The sequence below is a fragment of the Jaculus jaculus genome, chromosome 17, assembly GCF_020740685.1.
Source record: "Jaculus jaculus isolate mJacJac1 chromosome 17, mJacJac1.mat.Y.cur, whole genome shotgun sequence".
Taxonomy (NCBI): domain Eukaryota; kingdom Metazoa; phylum Chordata; class Mammalia; order Rodentia; family Dipodidae; genus Jaculus; species Jaculus jaculus.
The window spans coordinates 29,731,963-29,757,087 of NC_059118.1; the positions used below are offsets into that span (position 1 = coordinate 29,731,963).

Genomic DNA, 25,125 nt, shown 5'->3' on the forward strand with positions numbered 1-25,125 from the left:
GGTCCTTAGGCTTCACAGGCAAGTGCTTAACCGCTAAGCCATCTCTCCAGCCCATGAACCTACTGTTTTAAACTCCAAGCAACCTAACTGCACAGATGAAAATACATGAAGGGAGTGGGGCATGGTGGTACACACCTTTAATCCTAGCACTTGGGAGGCAGAGGTAAGAGGACTGCTGAGTTCAAGGCCACCCTAAGACTACATAGTGAACTCCAGGTCAGCCTAGAGTAGATAAGAGACCCTACCTCGAAAAACCAAAATTTAAAATAAGATAAATATATATGACAGACAGATCCACTTGTAAGGAGCACATGTCCAGCAGCACCAATTTTATTTTAGTGTTTATTACAGTAAAGGGTACTGTATGAGACAGTGATTTTGGTCCATATCTTTTTTTCTATTTGAATTTTAAAACATTATACATCATTTAAAAATAAATTTGTAGTTTTTATGAATCCACGTTTTTCTTGACTATTGGAATATTAGTTTCAAGTAACAAGAACAAAAAGGAAATAAAAAAAATGCAGATTAAATATACTAATATGTACATAACAAACACATTAATTACCAAAGTAATTTAAAAGTCTTTTACTTCTTCAGTTTGAAATTCATAAACAGGATGTCATTTGGTAATCTCTGGGATAACCTTATTATCCACAATAAGAGTATGAATAATTCCTTCTTTTCGTTTCCCACTGCTGACAGCCTTTATGTAACAGTCATGGTTCCCAACATTGAAGTGTGTTTCCGTGCCGTCATCTACAAACTCACCCTAGGACAAAAAAGGAAGAAGGGGTCAGCAGTCCTGAGATAATACTGTCACAGTATTAACACTACTGAAAAGTACTGATCACATATCGAAATAAAATGCTAGTTGAATGTTCAACTTTGCAAAACTGGGATTCAAAGATTGTACTTAGTTACTTGTCATTTGCTATAAACTGAAATTTTCCTATTGCTTTTTTTAATGTTTATTTATTTGAAAGGGAGAGAGAATGAACATGCCAGGGCCTCTTGCTGCTGCAAACAAACCCTAAATACATGCACCACTTGGCACATCCGGCTTTATGTGGATACTGGGAAATCAAACCTGGGCCATCAGACTTTGCAATCAAGTACCTTTAACCACTGGTCCATCTCTCCAGCCCCTTTTGTTATTTAAAAGTTATTTGTACATATGTGTGTGTGTCTATGCCAGAATCAATTGCTGCTGCAAATGAATACCAGTTACATGTGCCACTTTTTGCATCTAGCTTTGCATGGGTGCTGGGGAACAGAAACAGGGGGGCAGCCTTTGCAAGTAAGTGCCTTTAACCACTGAGTCATCAACTCCCCCCGCCCTAAAGTTGTTTTTTTTTCTTTTTTTTTTTTTGAGGTAGGATCTTACTCTAGCACAGGCTGGCCTGGAACAGTCATCTTCTTAACCTCTACTTCTCAAGTGCTGGGAAGAAAAGCATATGTCACCAGGCCTGGCCTAAGTTTCTTTTTTTATGATGTCTGCAATTCTTAAGGATCTTACATTTCAGGAGAAAAATGTATACTTCATAGCCATGTGTCTATAATATAGAACACACACACACACACACACACACACACACACACACACACACATATTTTTATATATACATATATATTTTTTATTTATTTATTTACTTATTTTTTTTTTTTTTTTTGAAGTAGGATCTCAACATAGGCCAAGCTGACCTGGAACTCACTTTGTAGTATAAGGCTCTCCTTGAACTCACAACAATCTCCCTACCTCTGCCTCCTAAGTGCTGGGATTAAAGGCATGAGCCACCACACTTGGCCCTTGACAACCAAACCAAAACAAAAATATGGGTGAGTTAGAGAGATGGCTAAATGGATAAGGTGCTTGCCATGCAAGTGTATTTGAGTTTGGATCCCCAGAGCCAGCAACAAAGCCAGATGCTATATTGTGCCTATGGCAAGATGGGAGGTGGAGACAAGAGAATCATTGGAAGCTGATGGGCCAGCTAGACTGCTGAATGCAGCACCAAAGAGACCCTGCCTCACACAAGGTGGAAGGCAGGGAACTGACACCAGAAGTTGTCCTCTATGTGCACACTCAGCCATAGTCAGGTGTATGAACGTGTGTGTACACACATACATACACACCAAAAATGTATAAATAAAAATGCTGAGGGGCTGGAGGGATGGCTTAGCAGTTAAGATGTTTGCCTGCAAAGCCAAAGGACCCTGGTTTGATTCTCCAGGAACCACATTAACCAGGTGCACAAGGGAGCACACGTGTCTGGAGTTTGTTTGCAGTGGCTAAAGGCCCTGGTGTGCCATTCTCTCTCTCCCTCTTTCTCTGTCAAATAAATAAATAAATATAAAATCTTTTTTTAAATGTTGAAAAAAGCTGGGCGTGGTGGTGCATGCCTTTAATCCCAGCACTTGGAAGGCAGAGGTTAAGAGGGTTGCTGTGAGTTCAAGGCCACCCTGAGACTACATAGTGAATTCCAGGTCAGCTTGGGCTAGAGTGAGACACTACCTCGAGAACCCCCCCCCCAAAAAAAAACACCAAAAAAAACAAAACAAAAAAAAAACCCTGGCTGGAGAGATGGCTCAGCTATTAAGCAACTTGCTTGCAAAGCCTAGGTTTGATTCCCCAGTACCCACATAAAGCCAGATGTATTAAGTGATGCAGGAATCTTTAGTTTGTTCGCAGTGTCTAGAGGCCCTGGTGCGCCCATTTGCTCTCTTTGTCCAAACAAATATATAAGAAACATTTGGCACTTTGACCAGAAGGCAGCTAGAACTGAGGACAACCAAAATCTATCAACAAGACAAGAAAAGATAGCTGACTGTCTGGCAGGAGATGAACCACCCTCGCACATCAGCTAGAGTCCAGATGAAGACACAGAGGAATTGGCGAAATGACCAAGAATGCTGCTTCCATGAGAACCTGACAAGCTGTGTCAGGGTGAGGGAGACAGACACTGAGAATACTCAAAATGCACCAAAGCAGAAATCCAGAAGCTGCTGAGAGCTCAACACTAAAGTAGACTTGACACACCCCACCACAGCACAGGGAGTTTTGTGGAAGAGGGGGCATAAAGATTTTAAGAGCCACAGGGTGACAGAGAATATCCAGAGGCATTGTTCCCCCCCCCCCCCACCATGGCTGCTGCTCTCATAACTCACTCATAACCCAAAGCCCTGTGGTGAAAACCAGCAATCCCACTCAGTGCAATGGAGGCAGGGAGGAGGGAAATGATGGTACCAACACATGATGTATCCAAACAAAGTTCCTACTTAATAAAAAAATATAAATGAGGGCTGGAGAAATGGTTTAGTGGTTAAGGAACTTGCCAGCAAAGCCAAAGGATCCAGGTTTGAGTCCAGTACCCATGTAAAGCCAAATGCATAAGGTGGCACATGCATTTGAAGTTCATTTGCAGTGGCTAGAGGCCCTAACATGCCCATTCTCTCTCTCTCAAATAAATATCTTTTTAAAATGAAAAAATAGAAACATTAGTTGGTTACTTGATACACAAAGGGGCACAAGCATATGAAGTTTGCTTGCAGTGGCAAAAGACCCTGGTGTGCCCATACTCTCTCAAATAAATAAATGTTAAAAAATAATTTTGAGATGACAGAGAGAGAGAAAATATGGATATGGGTGCACCAGGGCCATCTGCCACTGCAAACTCCAGATGCACACACCACTTTCGGGACTGGGCTTTACACAGGTGATACGGAATTGAACCCAGGCCAGCAGGCTTTACAAGCCAACACCTTTAAATGCTAAGCCATCTCCCCAGCTAAAGACAGGTATAGTCTTTTTTTTTTTTTTTTTTGGTTTTTCAAGGTAGGGTCTCACGCTGGTCCAGGCTGACCTGGAATTAACTATGTAGTCTCAGGGTGGCCTCGAGCTCTCAGCGATCCTCCTACCTCTACCTCCCAAGTGCTGGGATTAAAGGCTTGCGCCATCACGCCCAGCTTATTCTTCTTTTTTGTTGCTGTTGTTCTGTTGTTGTTTTGAAGATAGGGTTTCATTCTAAACCAGGCTGACCTAGAGCTCACTCTGTAGTCCCAGGCTGGCCAGTTGAACTCACAGCAACCCTCCTACCTCTGCCTCCCAAGTGTTAAGATTAAAGGCATGTGTCACCACACCCAACAGGAGTATTCTTAACCTTGCTCAAAATATGCTTCCTTGGGGGTATAAGGTAGCTTACAATAAAATATACATACTAACAAAACCAGACACAGCCCTATTGAGCACTTCAAATGTAACTAGTCTGAAGTAACATGCTCTATGTGTATAAAGCCCTTCTACTCCAAGTGTGAGCTATGGTCAGCAGTATTGGCACAGTGAGAGAAATGTTGAAATCTGCATTTTCACCAGACCCCAGGGGATCTCACATGGATAAACACAGGAGGACACCAACTTTTTAATGTGAGGACTCTGTAGGGTAAGAGCCAGCCCAGGAGTGGCAAGGTAGAATGTGAGGTTGTGCCAGCTTGGAGCACAAGTCATTTCCAAGCTCTTGCTGTCCCAGGAACTGTCTAGGAGAAAATTTTGGAATTAGTAGCAAGAATCAAATTTCATCTCTTTTGGGTTTTATCAAGAGCACTGTGGTTAATTATAAATAGGCTGGAATTAGAAACCAGTTGTAGTAGTGCACACCTAAAACCCTACCATTTAGGAGGCTGAAGCAGGAAGGTTGTGAGTTTGAGGGCTACATAGCAAACCTAGTTTCAAAAAAATGGCTCAGTCGTTAAAGGTGCTTGCTTGCAAAGCCCTGGCTCTATTCCCCAAGACTCATGTAAAGCTACATGTACAAAGCGGCACATGCATATGGAGTTCATTTGCAGTGTCATGAGACCCTAGCACACCTACTCTCATATTGTCTCTCTCTGCCCCCCCCCGCAAATAAACAAATAAATATACATATTTTAAATGCAAAGGGAAAAACAGCTCCAGAGTTAGGCAATATAGCAACACTTCAATGGTATCACACACACACTAGGAATAATTAACAGGTCAACTTACTGCTGTCTCCATTGTTTTACCATTGCACCACACATCCATAGTGTCCTTTTCTGTAAAAATAATACAAAATTTAAAAACAGTTAAAGTTCTATGACTTAAAGTTAACTTTTTATTATTTATTATTAAAGTTGGGTATTCTGGGTTTTTTGGTATATACTATATTTCTAAAACTCCACTGACATTCTAAAACTTAACACTTTCCATGTCTTTAAAATGCTGGTTTCATTTTGTCAACTTATATTGAAGTGCCAGTTTGTGATCTTTGTCTGGAATCTTTACTTAATTCCCCTATTATTTATGTCTGCAATAAAAACAATTCCTACAGAGAGGGAGGGAGAGAAGTCGTGGTCCCCGTGTCCATCAGGACATAAAGGATCCATACAAGTGAATGTGAGGTCCTTTAACATCAGGGGCAGATAATTCATCCTTCCTGCCTCCCACACAAACCCATCAAACTGGATGATGGCACGAAGACCACCAAAAAGAGTTGCCTTGGAGTTGACAGAGTATACACAACAGAAACTGTCTTTTTTTTTTTCTTTTGCGAGCTCACAGGGATCCTACCACCTCTGCTTCTCAAGTGCTAGGATTAAAGGCATGCACCACCATGCCTGGCCAGAAACTGTCTTTACTTTCTACTGGACAGGGCAATAATCACACTCACTTGTACATGGCTTCACTTTAAAAAAATTATTAGACCATAAGGAAAATGTGTTTTGGAGGACTCTGTAGTGTGAAACTACATGGAACACAACACTGCCACAGCACCCTCATGCATCAGTTCACTTCAGGGTGTGGGAGTCCCAAACTCACTTGCCAACATTAGTGTCCTAGAGAGTGGCTGGAACTGTGCTCATCAAGCAGGAAGAAAGGCTAAGGCAGAACTTATGTTTACCATCTGCGGGGGCATTAGGAGTCCAGGGGCAAAGTCCTGCCCATGGGTTATATCTGAGGCTTTAGTCAAGGGTTTGACTCTGGCAGGCCAACTGCTCCAGCTGTGTGATCTAAAGGGACTTTTATTTTTTCCTTGAAGTAGGTAGGGTCTGACTCTAGCTCAGGATGACCTGGAATTCACTTTGTAGTCTCAGGGAGGCCTCAAACTCACGGTGATCCTCCTACCTCAGTCCCCAAGTGCTGGGATTAAAGATGTGCACCATCACACCAGGCTTAAAGAGACCTTTCACTCCATTCCTTGAGATGGCCACCTCATTTAAACATAGGCTGGAGCTGGAGAAATGGCTTAGCAGTGCCCATTCTCTCTCTCTCTGTCTGCCTCTGTCTGTCTGTCTGTCGCTCTCAAATAAATAAAAACAGGGCTCAGCAGTTAAGCACTTGCCTGTGAAGCCTAAGGACCCTGGTTCGAGGCTCGATTCCCCAGGACCCACGTAAGCCAGATGCACAAGGGGCCGCATGTGTCTGGAGCTCGTTTGCAGTGGCTGGAGGCCTTGGTGTGCCCATTCTCTTTCTCTCTTTTTATCTGCCTCTTTCTCTCACTGTCTGTCATTCTCAAATAAATAAATAAATAATAAATAAAAATAAACAACAAAAATTTAAAAATAGGCTAAATGGGACAAGAGAAAGGCAGCAGGGGCCTTGAGATGTCCAGGGATCACCATAAAGGTAGTCTGAGCACAACGCATGATGGTCTCAGAGACAAGGCAACACAGCTGATCTCAACATATGGCTGAGTACAGTGTTACGATAAACAACACTGGTGGTGAAAACTGGCATTTACTTCAGCATACCTACCAAATGTGGATGTATTCAAATTGTCTCCACTGGCTTGCTGAAGTGCCCATGACAAGCATTGTTAATCCAGAAGTCACAAAAGAAAAATGGAATGAATTTGACTAGTTTTTAAAAAATATGCACATATATGCAAGGAAATTCATGTAACAAATTAGAAAAAAAACTGAAACAGCACCAAAGGGCTGTCTAACAAAGATTCCTAAAAAGTCAAGAAGAAAAAAATAAGAATTCAAAGAAAATGAGAGCATGGTCATGAACAGGCACCATGGAAACAGAAGTACAAAAGGAACTTAAACATAAAGTAACCTCAATACAATCATTACTTTGGCCTGTCATTTGAGCTGTGGGGTGATTCAGTGTGTGTTCATGTCTCCCCAAGGAAGTTTCCCAGCAACACGTCAATTCTGTTACTGTACAGAAGTGGGTTGGGTTGAGGTCTCAGCACATTCACCCAAGTCTCTCTCCTCTGTGGGCCTCATGTTCTCTCAGCCCTCAAGACCTGTGGCTGGGGGATGCCACAGGTGACCCCTGAGCTGCTACATGCTTTCCAAGTTTTCAAAACAGAAAAAGAATTTCCTCCTAATAAGATTCCTGGGCTGGAGAAATGGCTTAGTGGTTAAGGTGCTAGCCTGCAAGGCCAAAGGACCCAGGTTCAATGCCCCAGGATCCATGTAAGCCAGATGCACAAGGGGGCGCACGCATTTGGAGTAGGTTCGCAGCAGCTGGAGGCCCTGGAATGTCCTCTCTCTCTCCCTCTGTCTGCCTATGTCTCGCTCTCAAATTAAAAAAAAAAAAGATTCCTTCTACCTTTATCATCTCAGATAGTGCTCACAGGCCACTTTCTAACCATGCAATGCGAGCCACCATGCTCTGAACCACAGGACCTTTGAGATTAGGTGCCAGTTTTACTACTTTCTGCAGTATCCTTTGGCAAGTTAGCACCACTTTTAGCCTCAATTTCCTTAGTGGTGCATGAAGATGCCATCATTTTTCTGATGCAAATATCTTACGTAAAGTGCCTAACACAGTATTTGGCCTTAATACATCATCCTTTGTTGCTAAAAGGCTTTTCAGAATATGCTTGTTTGAACTTGGTGGACCACCAAAGCAGGGAGCTTGGTATGCAGCACCGCCAGTTAGACACCAAGTGTACAAACATACTAGTCTACTGTGGATATTTTACATCCAGTGGTGTCCAACCTTTTGGCACTGTGACATGATGTTATCTACAAATATGCTGGGCCACATTCATAGCTATCCCGAGGCCACATGTGACCCGTGGGCCATAGGTTGGATGTGATTGCAAATTTTTGCCCCCCCCCCCCGCGACCAGGTGGCGTCTTTCTCTAGCTCAGACTGATCTACAATTCACTATGGAGTCTCAAGGTGGCTGAACTCACAGCGATCCTCTCAAGTGCTGGGATTAAGGCGTGCGCTACCATGTCCCGCTTGATTGCAAGATTCTCAAAAGAAAATATGAGCTGAGACTATTACATCTAGCCACACTAACTTTCAAGCATAAAATACAAAGTCCATCAATATATAAGAATTCAGAATATTATTCTAAGGAGCTCTTCTTAAAGAAAATTGAAAAAAAAAAAGGTTCAGTTACAGTGATCAGAGAGAAAGGGCAACATAATGACCTGAAAGCAATAAATGAGTATTTACTACTTGTTGTGGTTTGACTCAGGTGTCCCCCCATAAACTTAGGTGTTCTGAATGCTAGGTTCCCAGCTGATGGAGATTTGGGAATTAATGCCTCCTGGAGGGAGTGTATTGTTGGGGGTGGGCTTATGGGCTTTATAGCCAGTTTCCCCATGCCAGTGTTTGGCACACCCTTCTGTTGCTGTGGTCCATCTTATGTTGGCCAGGGGGTGATGTCCACCCTCTGCTCATGCCATCGTTTTCCCCTGCCATCGTGAAGCTTCCCCTTGAGCCTGTAAGCCAAAATAAACTTCTTTTTCCCACAAGCTGCTCTTGGTTGGGTGATTTCTACCAGCAATGTGAACCGGACTGCAACACTTGTAGAAGACAGAATAGATTGAAGGGCAGAGCATATAATAGCTATACATTGACAAAGTAAATAGAATAATGGCAGGATGAAATTCAAAGACAGTTTAGAAACGTGTGATAATCATATTCATGGTGGTAGTACTGGCAGTATAATGAAAATCATTTTGAATGCCTGTAATATGGCACAAAGCAAGTGAGTAACTGTGATATCAAAACTGCATCATCATCCGTGTCCTTGAGAAGGCGGATTCTCAATGTGTGAAAAAGGAGGTATCACTGTTGGATGAGGTTAAATCAAAACCTGGGACTTCTGAGCCTGAATTGCAATTATCAATATGAACTTACAAGGTCATTCCTCTTCTTTCCCTCTCTCCTGCCACCTACCACCAATCCATCCATTATCTAATTTTCTTTCTGTTCACCAAAAAGGCAAAAATAACTAAGGAATATTCTTAGCACTTGGTCAGATTATGCTCCTGAAATACCATTTTACTCTAATAGAATCCAGGGCATCTTAAAGAAATGGTTATTTCTTTTTGGATCATTAAAAAATATTTTATTATTTATTTGACAAAGAAAGAGAGAGGAGGGAGGGAGGGAGGGAGGAGAGAGAGAGAGAATGGGCGTGCCAGGGCCTCTAGCCACTGCAAATGAACTCCAGATGTGTGCACCCCCTTGTGCATCTGGCTAACGTGGGTCCTGGGGAATCGAACCTGGGTCCTTTGGCTTTGCAGGCAAACGCCTTAACCGCTAAGCCATCCCTCCAGACCAAGAAATGGTTAAGTCCAAGCAGAAAATGTTCCAAATAATCCTGGACTATCTTGTCATGCCAGATAGAAAAGAAGCCCTGAGTGTGGTAAAATGGCTTAGTGGTTACGGCATTTGCCTGCAAAGCATAAGGACCCAGGTTCGATTCCCCAGGACCCACAGAAAGCTGGATGCACTAAGCAGCACATGCATCTGGAGTTCATGTGCAGTGGCTAGAGGCCTTGGTGTGCCTATTCTCTCAAATAAATAAATAAATAAACAAACAAATAAATAAATAAATAAAATTAGGATGAAGCCATCAAATTCTAACAAGGGTATTGTGTCGAAAGGACTCAGGAGCCACTCTTAAGGAGCCCTTCCTTGGTCAAAAATATGACATTTTGAGCCAGGAAAGGTGGCTCACACCTATATTCTGGCATTTGGGAAACTAAGGCAGGAGAAGTGCTCAAAGTTCAAGGCCTCCATGGGCTACAGGGTGAGCATCAGACCAGCCAGGGCTAGATAGCAAGGCCTTGCCTCAAAACAAACCATCACCTAAGGGACATTTTGAGCATCAGTAAGAACAATTACTGCAATATATTTAAATTATTCCAATTTATGCACTAGCAATGATTTAAAATAAGAGATAATTCACTATTTTGAAAGCTGGTGAAATAGGGGAAAATAAACAGCTATCCTGTGTTTTCTACACAAAATATACCACTCTGCTGGGCGTGGTTGCACATGCCTTTAATCCCAGCACTCCAGAGGCAGAGGTAGGAGGATTGCCATGAGTTTGAGGCCACCCTGAGATTATACAGTGAATTCCAGATCAGCCTGAGCTAGAGCAAGACCCTAACCTGAAAAACCAAAATAAGTAAATAAATAAACACACACACACACACCCCTCTGCAACTCTGCCTTAGGAAAAATAATCTTTTTTTTTTTTTTTTAAGTTTTTCAAGGTATGATCTCACTCTAGTCCAGGCTGACCTGGAATCAGCCTGGCCTCAAATTCACGGAGATCCTCCTACCTCTGCCTCACGATTGCTAGAATTAGTCTTACACCACCACACCCAGCTTTGGAAAAATAATCTTAACCGTAGACTGTCAATGGTGGTTAGTATAATACTTGTTATTTTAGAGGTAGTTAATATTATTTAAAGAAATGTATTAATAAATGATCTAAACAATTTCCATTCAGTGTTATGAGGAAGTAAGGGTAACTGGGAGAGAGAAAAGGTTATTTATTTCATTTTTCCAAGGTAGGGTCTCACTCTAGCTGAGGCTAGCCTTGAACTCATGATGATCATCCTAAATCAGCCTGAGTGCTGGGACGAAAGGCCTGTGCCACCATACTCTCCAATCAGTTGAGAAAAGTTTTTTGTGTTTTTTTTTTGGGGGGGGGGTGAGTGGGGAGTAGGGTTTAAGGTAGGGTCTTGCTCTAGCCCAGGCTGACATGGAATTCACTATGTAGTCTCAGGGTGCCCCCAAACTCATGGAGATCCTCCCCAAGTGCTGGAATTAAAGGCATGTGCCACCATGCCCAGAAGAAAAGGGTTTTTGACCTTGCTTATTTTGATCTAATGAGGTCCTACAGAAAATCCTTTTTCTCTTATATTTATTTTTCTTTTTTATTACGGATGTGGTGGGCTCCCATTCCACGACTCACCCTCTTCATGCCTACCATGGTGGGAGGGGGGAAAAGAACAGCTACCTCTCTCTGTAAGCAGGATAGGGAGGGAATAGGTACCTCTGGCCATTGCAAATGAACTCAAACACGTGTGCCAGCTTGTGCACCTGGCTTTATGTGGGTACTGGGGAACTGACTCTGGGTTCTTAGAGACTTTGCAGGCAAGTACGTTAACCACTGAGCCATCTATGTAGCCCTGTTTTGAGTTTCTGAAGCAAGGTCTCATTCTAGCCCAGGATGGCCTTGAACTCACACTGATTCTTCTATCTCAGCATGGGATTAAAGAATGCTGGGATTGCACTGGGTGTGGTGGCGCACATTTTTAATGCCAGCACTCAGGAGGCATAGGGTAGGAGGATCACTGTGAATTTGAATCCACCCTGAGATTACATAGTAAATTCCAGGTCAGCCTGACCTAGAGAGTGAAACCCTACTTGGGGGTGGGGGGGTGGGAGGGTAGGGGGAGAATGCTGGGAATAAAGGCATATAAGACCATGCCCAGCTTCTTCAGAAAAATTGTGATACTACTAGTGATTCTTAATATCTTCTTTTAAGTCACATTTACAAAGAGAAATACAAAATAATAACTGTCTACATTAATACGATTTTTAGGGATGGAGAAATGGCTAAGAAGTTAAAGGTCTCTGCTTGCAAATCCTGACAGCCTGGATTCAATTCCTCAGTATCTGTGTTTATAAAGCCAGATGCAAAGTGGCACATGCATCTGGAGTTTGTGTGCAGTGGCAGGAGGCCCCGGTGTGCCCATTCTCTCTGTCCTCACCTCTCTGTTCTCTAATAAATATTTTAAAACAAAAATAATACCATTTTAAAACCATGATTATAATTTTCAAATCCATCCCTATCAAAGCTGACTCAAAGATATACTAAAACCATGGGTTAGAGGCTGCAGAGTGGTTTGGTGCTTGCTTGCAAACCTGATGGCTGAGTTTGATTTCCTACTACCCAAGTAAAGCCAGATGCATAAGATGGTGTATGCATCTGCAGTTCATTTGCAGTGGCAAGAGGTCCTAGTGTACTCATTCTCTCTCTGCCTTTCTGTCTTTCCCTCCTTACTTTCCTCTCTCCACTTCTCTTTCCACTTGCAAATAAGTAAAACTATTTTTTAAAAGTCTGTGGGGGGCTGCAGAGATGGCTTAGCAGTTAAGCGCTTGCCTATAAAGCCTAAGGACCCCAGTTCGAGGCTCGTAAGCCAAATGCACAAGGGGGTGCATACATCTGGAATTTATTTGCAGTGGCTGGAGGCCCTGGCGTGCGCATTCTCTCTCTTTCTCTCTGCCTCTTTCTCTCAGTCACTCTCCAATAAATAAATAAATAAAAACAAACAAACAAACAAAAAAAGTCTGTGAGTTAAATCAATACCTATTCACACACAACACCTTAGAAATATACCTGTGCTTGCATTTCCTCTCCTACTCAAAGCTCCCACAAAGCCTGTATACAGGAACTAATTACACAGCCATCATAAAAAAGACAATAAATTCTGTAGAAATAGCACTAACTTACCCAACACAACTCTAAAGTCTTCACCATCCAAGTTCAATATCCATGTATTGGTAGTTTTTGATCTGCTCTCCATATACTTCTTGAGGCTTTTCCCATTGATTTCCAGAGTATATTCATAAGCAAAGCCACTTACAGCATCTATATTTATGGTTGCTTTTGTCTTTGCAGCTCCAACACAGAAGGTTTCTTTGCCTACTAACTTAAACATCCATTCTTTTCTTATCTCTTCCTAAATAAAGCAATATAAAAGTTTAACAAAAAAAATAAGGTAAAATTTCAAGGTGACCAAAATGTTATATTTTTGTTATTTTGTTATTTATATTTTTGTTAATTCACATTACAGTTTTAGAAAATAGTCATTTTAAGCTTAAATATTACATTTTATCAACAAAATGACACAGGCAAAAAACATAATACTGTCAAAAAAAAAAAAAAAAAGCCCTGACGACATATGAAGAAGCTGCATTAACAAACTCAAGCTTTTCTCTAGCCGTATTTTACAAAGTATCACATGTTTTCCTACCTTCCCATCTACATATACTACTCGTTTGCCTGATGTGGTCCCATGCTCAAATTCAATCTTGTGAACTCCATCACTCAAATCAACGTCCCAAACAGCCACAAGATCTGTCATTTTTTCCAGGCTATAAAGAGGGCTAAAGGAATAAAACAAAGCCATTACAAAGGGCCAAAACAATAATAGGGTAATGGATTAATCTTTGTGATTATTAAGGTCCTAAAATTACAAAATACTAAAGTTGTATTCCCTGAGATATCCTACTCACAGCACATGTTATCTGTTCTCTCCCTCTTGTTCATTCTTTCCTTAAGAGATAACTACTATGCATAGTTATAGAATCTAATAATTACAAAGTCACCTTAAGACTAATGAGATTAAGAATCTGACAGTTAATCCTGGATAGTATTCTAGGGTAGCCTATACATGGCAAGGTCAGTAAGTCTCTACTCTTATATCCCTTTAAGGAGTACAGAATTTAATGTGGTTTTTTTTTTCATTTTCAGATCTGATTGGTTCCAAACAAGAACTCTCTGAACTTTTCACACTTCAACTAGTAATTAGGAAGGAATTAGTTTTAAGTGATCCAATTTGCTATCCTAAAATATTCATGGATAAATGTTCTCTATTAGGATAAAAAAACAATATAAAAATGTGTTGAACACAATTTATTTTTGGTTTTTCAAGGTAGGGTCTTGCTTTAGCTGAGGATGACCTGGAATTTACTATGTAATCTCAGGGCGGCCTCAAACTCATAGCAATCTTCCTACCTCTGTCTCCCAAGTGCTGGGATTAAAGGTGTGAGCCACCATGCCCGGCCAGAATTTTTGTCATTTTAGAAAATCAAATATAAGAAGATGATTCTGGCATGTCAAAATGATGATACAGTAAAAACATGTTTTATATTAATATTTTAAGTATAAAACCCAGTATGTTTTATGTGAATGACATATACAACAATACATAACTGACATTTTGATAATGACACAGATATTGAACTTTGAGAGAAGTAACGTTTACTATAGTAATAATCACAGCCATTAGCAGTTATGTCCTTCCTATATGCCAGTTCTCTTTAGAGTGTCACATACTGACTAACAGTCCTCTCCAAAAGATGGCATGATTAGTCCTTACTTTACAGATGAGGCTCAAAACAGCTCCAGTTTTGCCCGTGGTCACAGAAGAGATACACAGAAGAGAGAGAACTTAACCCTAGGACTTGAGTTCCAGAGACTTCTCGCTGCATCTTTTCTTTGCTCACTCTAATCTACTTTCCCCCTGGGTCAGAAATGGTAAGTGCGCTTTTCTTCATTTTGAAGTGGTTGCCAAGAGTTTTGTGCCAAGAGGACACCGGAGACTTCACACTAAGGTTCTAGAGAATAGGATGCCATGCTGATGGTAGCCTTCTGCAGACAGGCATGCACAACCCTGCTCTAAGTCAGAGAGCAAAACCATGTACTCTGCAATGAGCAACGCGTGTCCTTGAACAGTAGCTTAGATGCATGACTCTACTGAATGACCCCAACAACCTTGAAACTTTCAAAGGCTAATTTTATTGCAAAGCAAGACTTTTATTTACCTTTCATCATCTTCAAAGATAGGACTGTCATCTCCAGATGCCATGGTTAGCAAACAGTCTTTAATCCAATTAGCAGCCAGGAAAGAAAAAAGCAGAATGCAGCAGAGAGAGGTTGAAAGCAACAAAGATGTCATCTACAAAGAGTTCTTCTAAGTTTGCGATCTTTTTCTTAAATTGCATGCAGTTTCTAATGAAGCAGCTTTACAAACAAAAGAATTTCAATTTTTAATTTTCAGAGGAAGAAGATTTTATTATGCAAATCAGCCAATCCCATTTTTCTGTGTCATGAATTTATATTTTCTTAAAAATGTAATTTCCTGCTGGGTGTGGTGACGCACACCTTTAATTGGGAGGCAGAGGTAAGAGAATCACCGTGAGTATGAGGCCAGCCTGAGCTACAGTGAGACCCTACCTCAAAAAACAAAAAACCAAAAAAACAAAAAGGCTGGAGAGATGGCTTAGTAGTTAAAGCACATGCCTGGGAAGCCTAAGGACCCAGGTTTGATTCTCCAGGTCCCATGTAAGCCAGATGCACATGGTGGCACATGCATCTGGAGTTTGTCTGCAGTGGCTAGAGGCCCAGGTGCACCCATTCTCTCACTCTCTTTCCAATGAATAAAATTAATTCTTAAAAAAAACAGGGCTGGAGAGATGGTTTAGCAGTTAAGACGTTTGCCTGCAAAGCCAAAAGATCCTGGTTCAATTCTCCAGGACCCATGTAAACCAAATGCACAAGGGGTCACATGCATCTGGAGCTCATTTGCAAGGGCTAGATGCCCTGGCTTGCCCATTCTCTCTTTCTCTGTCTCAAATAAATAAAATACTTAAAATAATAATAATAATAATTTCCTGGGCTGGAGATATGACTTAATGGTTAAGGCACTTGCCTACAAAGCCAAAGGACTCAGGTTTGACTCCCCAGAACCCACGTTAGCCAGATGCACAAAGTGGAGCCTGTGTCTGGAGTTCGTTTGCAGTGGCTGAAGGCCCTGGCACGCCCATTCTCTATCTTTCTCTCAAATAAATAAAATAAATTTAAAAATATATAATTTCTTAAATTATGGAATAAACCCTATATTTGAATAGCACATCATGTTAGAGCTACAAGAGCCCTATGGGATCGTTCCAGTCCCACACTTCCCAGACTGGAGCTCAACAAGCCCCAGGGGCTTGAAGCAGCCCTTCAGGGAGCTTCACATAAGACTCTGATAAACAACAAGATGGAAGCATCAACATTATAGTGATAAATAATTTAAAATGCAATCTTCAGAGTACAATATAATTTATTTTTCTCCAAAAAAACTGAATTTGCAAGGAGAGTAGTTAGGGATATACTGACCTGCTCTCTAAGAGTAAACTTAATTTACTCACTTACCTAAGCCTATTTAATTGACTAATGCCAATGACAAGTCCATAAAAGCTATGGCACTCACTCAGATCATTGGCAGAGTCTAAACTAGAACTAGAAACCAGTACTGGGTTGCTTTAGTAAGCTCAGCCCAGTATGGAGCAATGAGTTCATTGCTGCAGTGCCAGTTACACGTCACAAAAGTCAGAAGCGCATGTATGCACGCATGCCCAGCAAATCTCCATGTGAGAGGCTGTGGTGCTAGTGATTTCATGTCTCAGGAGCTCAATGCAGAAACACCCACATGAGAAGATTCCACAAGCAGCTACACTCCTGTTGAACTAGCTATCACAAATTCAACTATTATTTCCAAGACACATCCCAGTTTTAACCCTTTCTTCAGAAAGTGCTTCATCATGTAAGAGAGGCCCAAAGGTGCTCTCTCTGCTGCAAATGGGAGATTGTCAACCCCTTCTAGCTGGAAACATGATGCCACCATTAGTTAAAATGACATTAGAGAAGAGACTAGTGCCCATAAAAGCAATCCAATGGGCAGCTAACAGAGAAAAGCAAAGAATTTTAGAATGAAAATAAAGTATCATACCTAAAAATAAATCCCCCCCACCCTCTTTTTTTGTTTTTTGAGGTAGGGTCTCGCTCTAGCTCATGCTGACCTGGAATTCACTATGTAGTCTCAGGGTGGCCTCAAACTCTCAGTGATCCTCCTACTTTTACCTCCTGAGTGCTGGGATTAAAGGTGTGCACCACCTTGCCAGGCAAATCCTTTTTTTTTTTTTTAATTTTTTATTTATTTATTTGAGAGCGACAGACACAGAGAGAAAGACACAGGTAGAGGGAGAGAGAGCGAATGGGCGTGCCAGGGCTTCCAGCCTCTGTAAACGAACTCCACACGCGTGTGCCCCCTTGTGCATCTGGCAAATGTGGGACCTGGGGAACCGAGCCTCGAACCGGGGTCCTTAGGCTTCACAGGCAAGTGCTTAACCGCTAAGCCATCTCTCCAGCCCGCAAATCCTTTTTTTTACTAGTACCTTATACATGTGTGAAATGTGTAGTCTTACAAAACCTAAGCTATTTCCCATGAAACTGGAAAGTACCCTGTAAGTATAAAACAGAAAAGAAATAAAAAGATTTCTATCTATACTAGCAAAATATACATTATAGGATAGTCTTTAAAAGCCTAAGCTATTTCCCGTGAAACCGGGAAGTACCCTGTAAGTATAAGACAGAAAAGAAGCTTTCCCTTGAGACTATAAGCCTTTCCTCCTACCAGCTGCTTCTGGTTGGGTGTTTTGTCCCAACAACAATTATAGCATACACCAAAAGATTTCTATTTATACTAGTAAAATATACTTTATAGGATAATGAAAACTTTGGAATCATCTATAAATTGGATGGGTGGGTAGGAGATGGCTCAGCAGTTAAAGCACTTGCCTGTGAAGTCTGATGGCCTGAGTTTGATTCTCCAGTACCCACATAAAGCCACATGCACAAAATGGTACAGGCAACTGGAGTTCGTCTGCAGAGGCAAGAAGCCCTGATGTACCCACTCTCTCTCCCTCTTTTTCTCTGCTCTCAAATAAATAAATAAATAAATAAATAAATAAATAAATAAAAACATGTATCAGAGAGAATGTAGGAATGTGTGGTGGTCTGATTCAGGTGTCCACCATAAACTTAGGTGTTCTGAATGCTAGGTTCCCAGGTGATGAAGATTTGGGAATTAACACTTCCTGGAGGCAGTGTATTGTTGGGGACGGACTTATGGTATTACAACCAGTTTCCCCTTGCCAGTGTTTGGCACACTCTCCAGTTACTATGGTCCACCTTATGTTAGCCAGGGGGTGATGTCTACCCTCTGCTCATGCCATCATTTTCCCTGCCATCTTGGAGCTTCCCACTCAAGCCTGTAAGCCAAAATAAACCTCTTTTTTTCCCCACAAGCTGCTCTTGGTTAGGTGGTTTCTACCAGCACTGCGAACCTGGCTGCAACAGTAAAGTGGTACCGAGGAGTGGGGTTGCTGCTAGACACCTGACAGTGTGGCTTTGGCCTTTTGGAGCTGATTTTCAAGAGGAATGTGGAAGGACTTGAAACCTTGGCCTAACAGATGCCTTGCAGTGCTGTAAAGTACAGCTTGATGGACTATTCTCATCAGAGTTGAAAGGCATGAATGCAGTAAGCACTATGGACTGTGAAGTTTGGCTTATGAGGGTGAGAAAGAGCTTTGCCTGGACTGGGCAAACTTGCTGTTATGCCCATATCCTGAGAAGTTGTGCCAGGGTTGCTTTCCATAGAAATGAACTGGTGTGAGCAGAGGGATATAGCACAGGAAAAAATAAATAAATTCTTTAGGTGAACTGCTTTCCGTTCAGCTGCAATTGAGAGATTACTTCCTTTGAGATTGGGCCAGTTGACCTGCACTGTGGCAACATTAAGAATGTAGACTCTTTTGGAGGGGCCTGAGTGCTCAAGAAGTGTCCTGTTCTTGGAAGTGAAGTCTGCTTTATTCCTCCCCTGAATTAACAAATTGGCACTCTACAAGGTATTGTACAGTATAAGAAATGAAGGAAAGAGAGGGTCACTGAGTTTGCAACATGGTCTTGTGTTTTGGAAATGGCCATGGGCACTGTGAAGCAGGTTTGCTGGTTGCCTGCATGGAGACCCCATGGAGCCATGAGGATGAACTATGTGTTGCAGTGGAGACCCAGTGGAGATGCAGAGACCATGAGATGGCTGCTAAGGAAAGCTGCTGGCCCCAGTGAAGTTTTCCAGGACTGTGAGTAGCCTAGATGGAGGGGCGGAATTGGAATGCCAGAGACTTGCTGCTGTTTAGAATTATTGGACTTGGAGATTTGTCACTGACTAGAGTTGTTGGACTTGAAGCTACAGAGTTTGATGTATGCCCTGGTTGTTTTAAATCATGTATTGGCTGAATGTTTCTTTGCTATGTCCAATGCCATCTTCTGCAGTACAAATGTTTATTCTGTGCCATTATGGGTTTTTTGAGGTTTTTTTTTGTTTGTTTGTTTTTGTTTTATGGCTCAGTTAAAATACCTTGGGCTATGGGGAATGTATGAACATTATTAGGATTGATTAAAAATTATGGGGACTTTTAAAGCTGGACTAAATGCATTGTATTTTATATCATGATAATTATCAGTTTATAGGGGCCAGGGCAGAATATGGTGGTTTTATTCAGGTGTCCCCCATAAACTTAGGTGTTCTGAATGCTAGGTTCCCAGGTGATGGAGATTTGGGAATTAACACCTCCTGGAGGCAGTGTATTGTTGGGGGGCAGGCTTATGGGTATTATAGCCAGTTTCCCCTTGCCAGTGTTTGGCACACTCTCCCGTTACTATGGTCCACCTTATGTTGGCCAGGTGGTAATGTCTACCTCTGCTCATGCCATCGTTTTCCCTGCCATCATGGAGCTTCCCCTCGGCCTGTAAGCCAAAATAAACCTCTTTTTCCCCACAAGCTGCTCTTGGTTGGGTGACTTCTACCAGCACTGCAAACCTGACTGCAACAGATGTCACCCAAATTTTGCTATATAGCTTTATTGATTCAAGAAAGTTTAGGAATGTAGCATTCAAACCTCAAAGAGTTGATCAATTTTCTACTATAAAGAACTTCAAATATTTCCAAGTCATACTAAGATAAAGCATGGCCCATCTTAATTATAGCACTTTTTCAGATAGATGTATAAAAGGCACAGTTGAGTCTTCCACAATGAATTGGAAGGAAATTAATGAAACAAGGTTGGGTTGGGCATGGTGGCACACACCTTTAATGCCAGCACTCAGGAGGCAGAGGTAGAGGAGGATCGCCATAAATTCAAGGACATCCTGAGACTGCATAGTGAATTCCAGGTCAGTGTAGGCTAGAGCGAGATACTACCTCAAAAAAAAAAAAAAAAAAAAAAAATCTCTAAATCTAAATCACTATCAGCATTCATTCATATGCAAAATTATTATTCATGTTCTACTTATACATTAACAATCTTTCACTCTACATTGACAGAGTGCATCTTATGAAAGAATGATATACAGTGACCAAAGCAGTTATCTGGCAAATTTGAAGCAACACAATTATTCTCTTTGTAGAATACTTTGGGGCTGGGGAGATGGCTCAAGAGACAGAGGTAGGAGGATCACTGTGAGCTTGAGGGCAGCCTGAAACTACATAGTGAGTTCCAGGTCAGCCTGGGCTAAAGTGAGCCCTTACCTAAAAAGTTTTTTAGAGTATTTTTAAGTGCAAATTCACAAATCAATACAAAGCTACATTCCTCTCTGTGTTTGTTTTTCTATAAGTTTGTTTATTTGCATGTGTGTGTGGGCTACAAGTGAACAGCAGATGCTTGCATATCATATTTTGTATACAGGTTTACATGGGAAACTGAGCCCAGGCCCTTAAGTTTTGCAAGAGCCTTTAACCACTGAGCCATTTCTCTACCTCCCCCATGCTAGTTTTTCTTTAATATTTGATCAGACATGATCAAGTAAGTAAACGACTACTATAATACAAAGTTAGCAGTATTTTAGTTTTTCTTGACCATGCTACCCATGATTTTAATCAAAAGACTTAAAAATAATTGTAAAACTTTGTAATAGCATACTTGGTTTATAAAAGGCTCCAAAGATTCAATTTTTGTTTTGCTTGTTCAGGTAGAGTCCCACTCTAGCCCAAGGAGGCCTGGAACTCTCTGTAGTCCAAGGCTGGTCTTGAACTCAAGAGTAATTCTGCCTCTGCCTCCTGACTTTCAAATTTTGTTTCATTTTCAAATGTAGAAATTAAAAAATGCTTTTGAGCTGGAAAGATAGATTAATGGTTAAGGTGCTTGCCTGCAAAGCCTAAGGACCTAGGTTTGACTCCCCAGAACCCAAGTAAGCCAGATACACATACTCCTGGAGTTTGTTTGTAGTGGTTGGAGGCCCTACAGTGCCCATTCACATTCTCTCTCTCTCTTTCACACACACATACATAAATAAAAATAAAATCTTTTTAAAAAGTGCTTTCAATGCACTTTTTTTTTTTTTTTTTTTTTTGAGGTAAGGTCTCACTCTAGCCCAGGCAGACCTGGAATTCACTATGGAGTCTCAGGGTGGCCTCGAACTCACGGCGATCCTCTTACCTCTGCCTCCCGAGTGCTGGGATTAAAGGCGTGCACCACCAGGCCCGGCTCAATGCACTTTTGAAAGTGAGCACTACCTTGCCATCACCAAGATATGAGTCTTACAAGTTTCTGCACTGGAAAACCCAAACCAAAACAGTCTAGCCTACCTCAAATAATGGAGAAAACAAGCTAACAATACATGGCTCTAAAATGCCATCACCCTGCACCACCATTTCTGGTCTTGGACTATTATTATTTGTCTACCTTTCTAACTTGACTATGGAGGGATCCATTAATACACGGTAGTAGTCTAAACCAAGTGGCCCCCATTAACTTATTGTGTGGAATGCTTGCTTGCCAGCTTATGGCAAATTGGGGGGTGGACCCTGGTTGGAGGAGGTGTATTGCTGGGGGTGTGCCTTGAGGTTTATCAAGCCCTAGCTTGCCAGTGTTAGTTTCCTCAGTTTCCCACCTGTTGTGGCAAAGGTGATACCCAGCCTCTGTACTCATGCCATGCTTTCCCCTGCCATCGAGAAACTTCTCCTTGAGACTATAAATGCCTTTCCTCCTACCAGCTGCTTCTGGTTGAGTGTTTTGTCCCAACAACAATTATAGCATACACCAAAAGTTATTATTATTGTTATTTGTGGTTTTTTGAGATGGGGTCTCGTTACCTGGAATTTACTATGTAGTTTCAGGCTGGCCTCCAACTCACTGTGATCCTCCTATCTTTGCCTCCTGAGTGCTGGGATTAAAGGCATGCACCACCACACTCGGCTCCATCAGAAGTTAAAAAAATAACCAAAAATATCTTTCACATAATCCTACTTTCTTTTCTTGAAAAAAAAATTATTTATTTGAGAGAGGCAGAGAGAGAAAGAATGGGTGTGTCAGGGCCTCCTGCCACTGCAAACAAATTCCAGATGTATGTGCCACCTTGTGTATGTGGCTTACGTGGGTACTGGGGAATCAAACCTGGGTTCTTAGGCTTCACATGTAAGTGTCTTAACTGCTAAGCCACCTCTCCAGCCTTCACACAATCCTACTTTCAAAAGTAACCCTAATCAAATCTTATATCTTTAAGAACCATGTACAGGGCTGGGTGAGGCAGTGCATACCTTTAATCCCAGCACTTGGGAAGCAGAGGTAGATCACCAGGAGTTTCAGGCCACCCTGGGACTACATAGTGAATTCCATTATCAGCCTGGACTAGATAGAGCAAGACCTTAAGTCGAAGGAAGAAAAAAATCAATTCTGCTGGGCTGGAGAGATGGGTCAGCTGCTAAAGGCACTTTTTTGCAAAGTCTGATGGCCAGGGTTTGATTTCCCCAGTACATATAAAGCCAGATGCATATGCCTCTGGAGTTCCTTTGCTACAGGAGGCCCTGGTACAGCCATGTTCTCTCTTCCTCTCTTCCTTTCTTAAATAAATAAATATTCAAAATTAACTCTGCAGAGGCTGGAGAGATGGCTTAGAGGTTAAGGCAATTGCCTGCAAAGCCAAAATATCAGGACCTATGTAAGCCAGATGCACCAGGGGGCGCATGCATCTGGAGTTCCTCTGCAGTGGCTGGAGGCCCTGGCACACCCATTCTCTCCCTCTCTTAAATAAATAAATAAATATATATATATATATATATAATTGTTATTTTTATTTATGTATTTGAGAGTGACAGACAGAGAAAGAGGCAGATAGAAATAGAGAGAATGGGCGCGCCAGTTTGCAAACTCCAGATGTGTGCGGCCCCTTGTACATCTGGCTAACGTGGGTCCTGGGGAATAGAGCCTCGAACCAGGGTCCTTAGGCTTCACAGGCAAGTGCTTAACCGCTAAGCCATCTCTCCAGCCCATAAAGTATATTTTAAAAAAAAAATAGCTCTGCAGAAGTCCTGCTTTTCCGTTTCTTTTTGGTTTTTCGAGGTAGGATTTCACTCTACCCCATGCTGACCTGATATTCACTCTGTAGTCTCAGGGTGGCCTTGAACTCATGGTGATCCTCCTACCTCTACCTCCCAAGAACTGGGATTAAAGGCGTGCGCCACCACGCCCAGCTTTATCTGTTTCTCATCCCATAAGTTTCACTAGTTTTAAAAACTTACTTGCATGTGTGTAGAGATGTACCAGAGTCTCTTGCAAACCAATACCTGTCCTATGTGGGTGGCAGGGGGCCAGCAGGATTTGCAAGAAAGCACCTTTAAGCAGTGAGCCATCACCTCAGCTCCCCCAAGTTTCACCAGTCTTGTGCTGTTACTTTACATACTTCATTTCAACTTCAGCAGTTTAAACTGCGTGGAACTGCTCTCCTGGCTCACGAGTGTGTTTCTTAAATCACTGTGGTTTTGGTAACTACGGTTAAAAACTTTTATAGGTTTACTTTGTTCCATGCCCATGTCCTGACCTAGAATCAGACCTTCACCACTTTGTCCTGGCCTACATTATAACCAACACAGTTCTGGTTTTATCATAAAACCTTACCAACGCAGCATAAAAATCCCCGAATGATTAGTCTTTAGAGATGATTTTCTTAGGAATAGTATTTCCAAGCATCCACTCAGTCTTCCCGAGTTAAGTACTCATCTACTATGGCTTCACCAAACAGTAACACCTGCCCACACAAGGACTTTTTACTCCCTCCCTATGTAGCAATGCAGAAAAAGAGGGTATGTTTCCATTTTCTTCCTATATTTATACTCTGTAACAAGTGACAGTTTAAGTGTCACTTAACATTGGTTAAACTGAAAAGCAATTCAAGTTTACTTGTCCTACTATATCTTCCACCCTAAGCGAATTCTGAATTCCCTTGGTTTCAGCACACCAATCCCCACGGGCACCTGAGACAGGTTTGCAAGTGAGCCTTTGCAAGAAAGGAGCCACAGGACCCTAGAGAGAGACTGCAGAATCCGGTCTCGTCCGCTGTACGGTAACGGGCTCCAGGGTTAAGCAACTCCAGCGGAGGTTAGGGCAACCCCCAGCAGTTGGGAACTCAATGTGCCCCCAACGCCGGCCCGCACGCAGCACCCCAGCCGCCACCGCCGGGCCCGGAGCTCCCTCCATCACCCGTCCACCCGGCGCTCCGGCCAGGCTGGCCGCCATCGGGCCACGGCGCGAGTGCGCGCCGACGACTCCCGCCCGGACGCCGGCACGCTTCGGCCCGAGGCCCCGGGCGGTGCGCGGCGGCAGCGGGTTCGAGAACACGTCGGAGAGCCAGCCGGGAGCCCGGCGTCCCCGCCCCTGAGGCACACTCCTCCGCGGGAAGACCCCGAGGCCGGGAAGCTCGAGGGGTCCGGCCCCGGTCACGACGCCTCTGCCCCGGGCGCCCCTCACTCGGGAGCCGCCCGCAGGCCTGGAGCCGTTCACCTAGGAGACAGCCCCGGGCGGGCCGCAGCCCAGGCGGGCGCCCCCGCCGGCCGGGTGTCCGCGGCGCCGGCAGGAAGCGCGGCGCCGGCACCGGAGTCGCCAGCCCCGCAGCCCGCCAGCCCGCGCGGGGACTCCGGAGCCGGCCGCCCCTCCCCCGCGCGGCATCGGGCGGGGCCCGCGACGTCGCACTCACCTGCCCCGCGCTCCGCCGCCGCCGCCGGCTCGGGCTCCGGGTGCGCGCTCAGCAGCTGCGGCTGCCGCGGCCGCCCCGCTCGGGCGCCGGCAATCCACACACTCAGCCACCACCAGCCGGTCCAGCTCAGCGCCACACCAGCCCACCGCCCTAAGGAGTCTGCGCGCGTATCCTCCAGGACCGCGACTGCGCGTGCGCGCCCCCAGCGGCCCCGCCCCGCCACCGCGCCGACAGCCAATCACAGGCCGCCCTT

At 43.1% G+C, this 25,125-nt stretch overlaps 1 protein-coding gene across 3 annotated transcripts; it reads right to left on the reverse strand.

The window, feature by feature from the left end:
- Positions 1-573: 573 nt before the first annotated feature.
- On the reverse strand, positions 574-24,943 carry Faim (Fas apoptotic inhibitory molecule). Of its 3 annotated transcripts, XR_006633990.1 has the most exons (7): positions 24,873-24,924; positions 14,843-14,900; positions 13,270-13,402; positions 12,747-12,975; positions 5,021-5,070; positions 4,416-4,533; positions 574-772 (listed from the first exon to the last, which is right to left on the reverse strand). XR_006633990.1 is itself a non-coding variant. In XM_045136768.1 (6 exons), the coding sequence occupies exons 2-6, from the start codon at positions 14,884-14,886 to the stop codon at positions 623-625; spliced, it is 606 nt and encodes a 201-aa protein (XP_044992703.1). In that variant the 5' UTR covers positions 14,887-14,900; positions 24,873-24,924; the 3' UTR covers positions 574-622. The 3 variants fall into 3 exon arrangements, 2 of the variants coding, with proteins under 2 accessions (XP_044992703.1, XP_044992704.1); XM_045136768.1 differs by lacking the exon at positions 4,416-4,533; XM_045136769.1 differs by lacking the exons at positions 4,416-4,533; positions 14,843-14,900 and having other exon boundaries at positions 24,873-24,943.
- Positions 24,944-25,125: the final 182 nt, after the last annotated feature.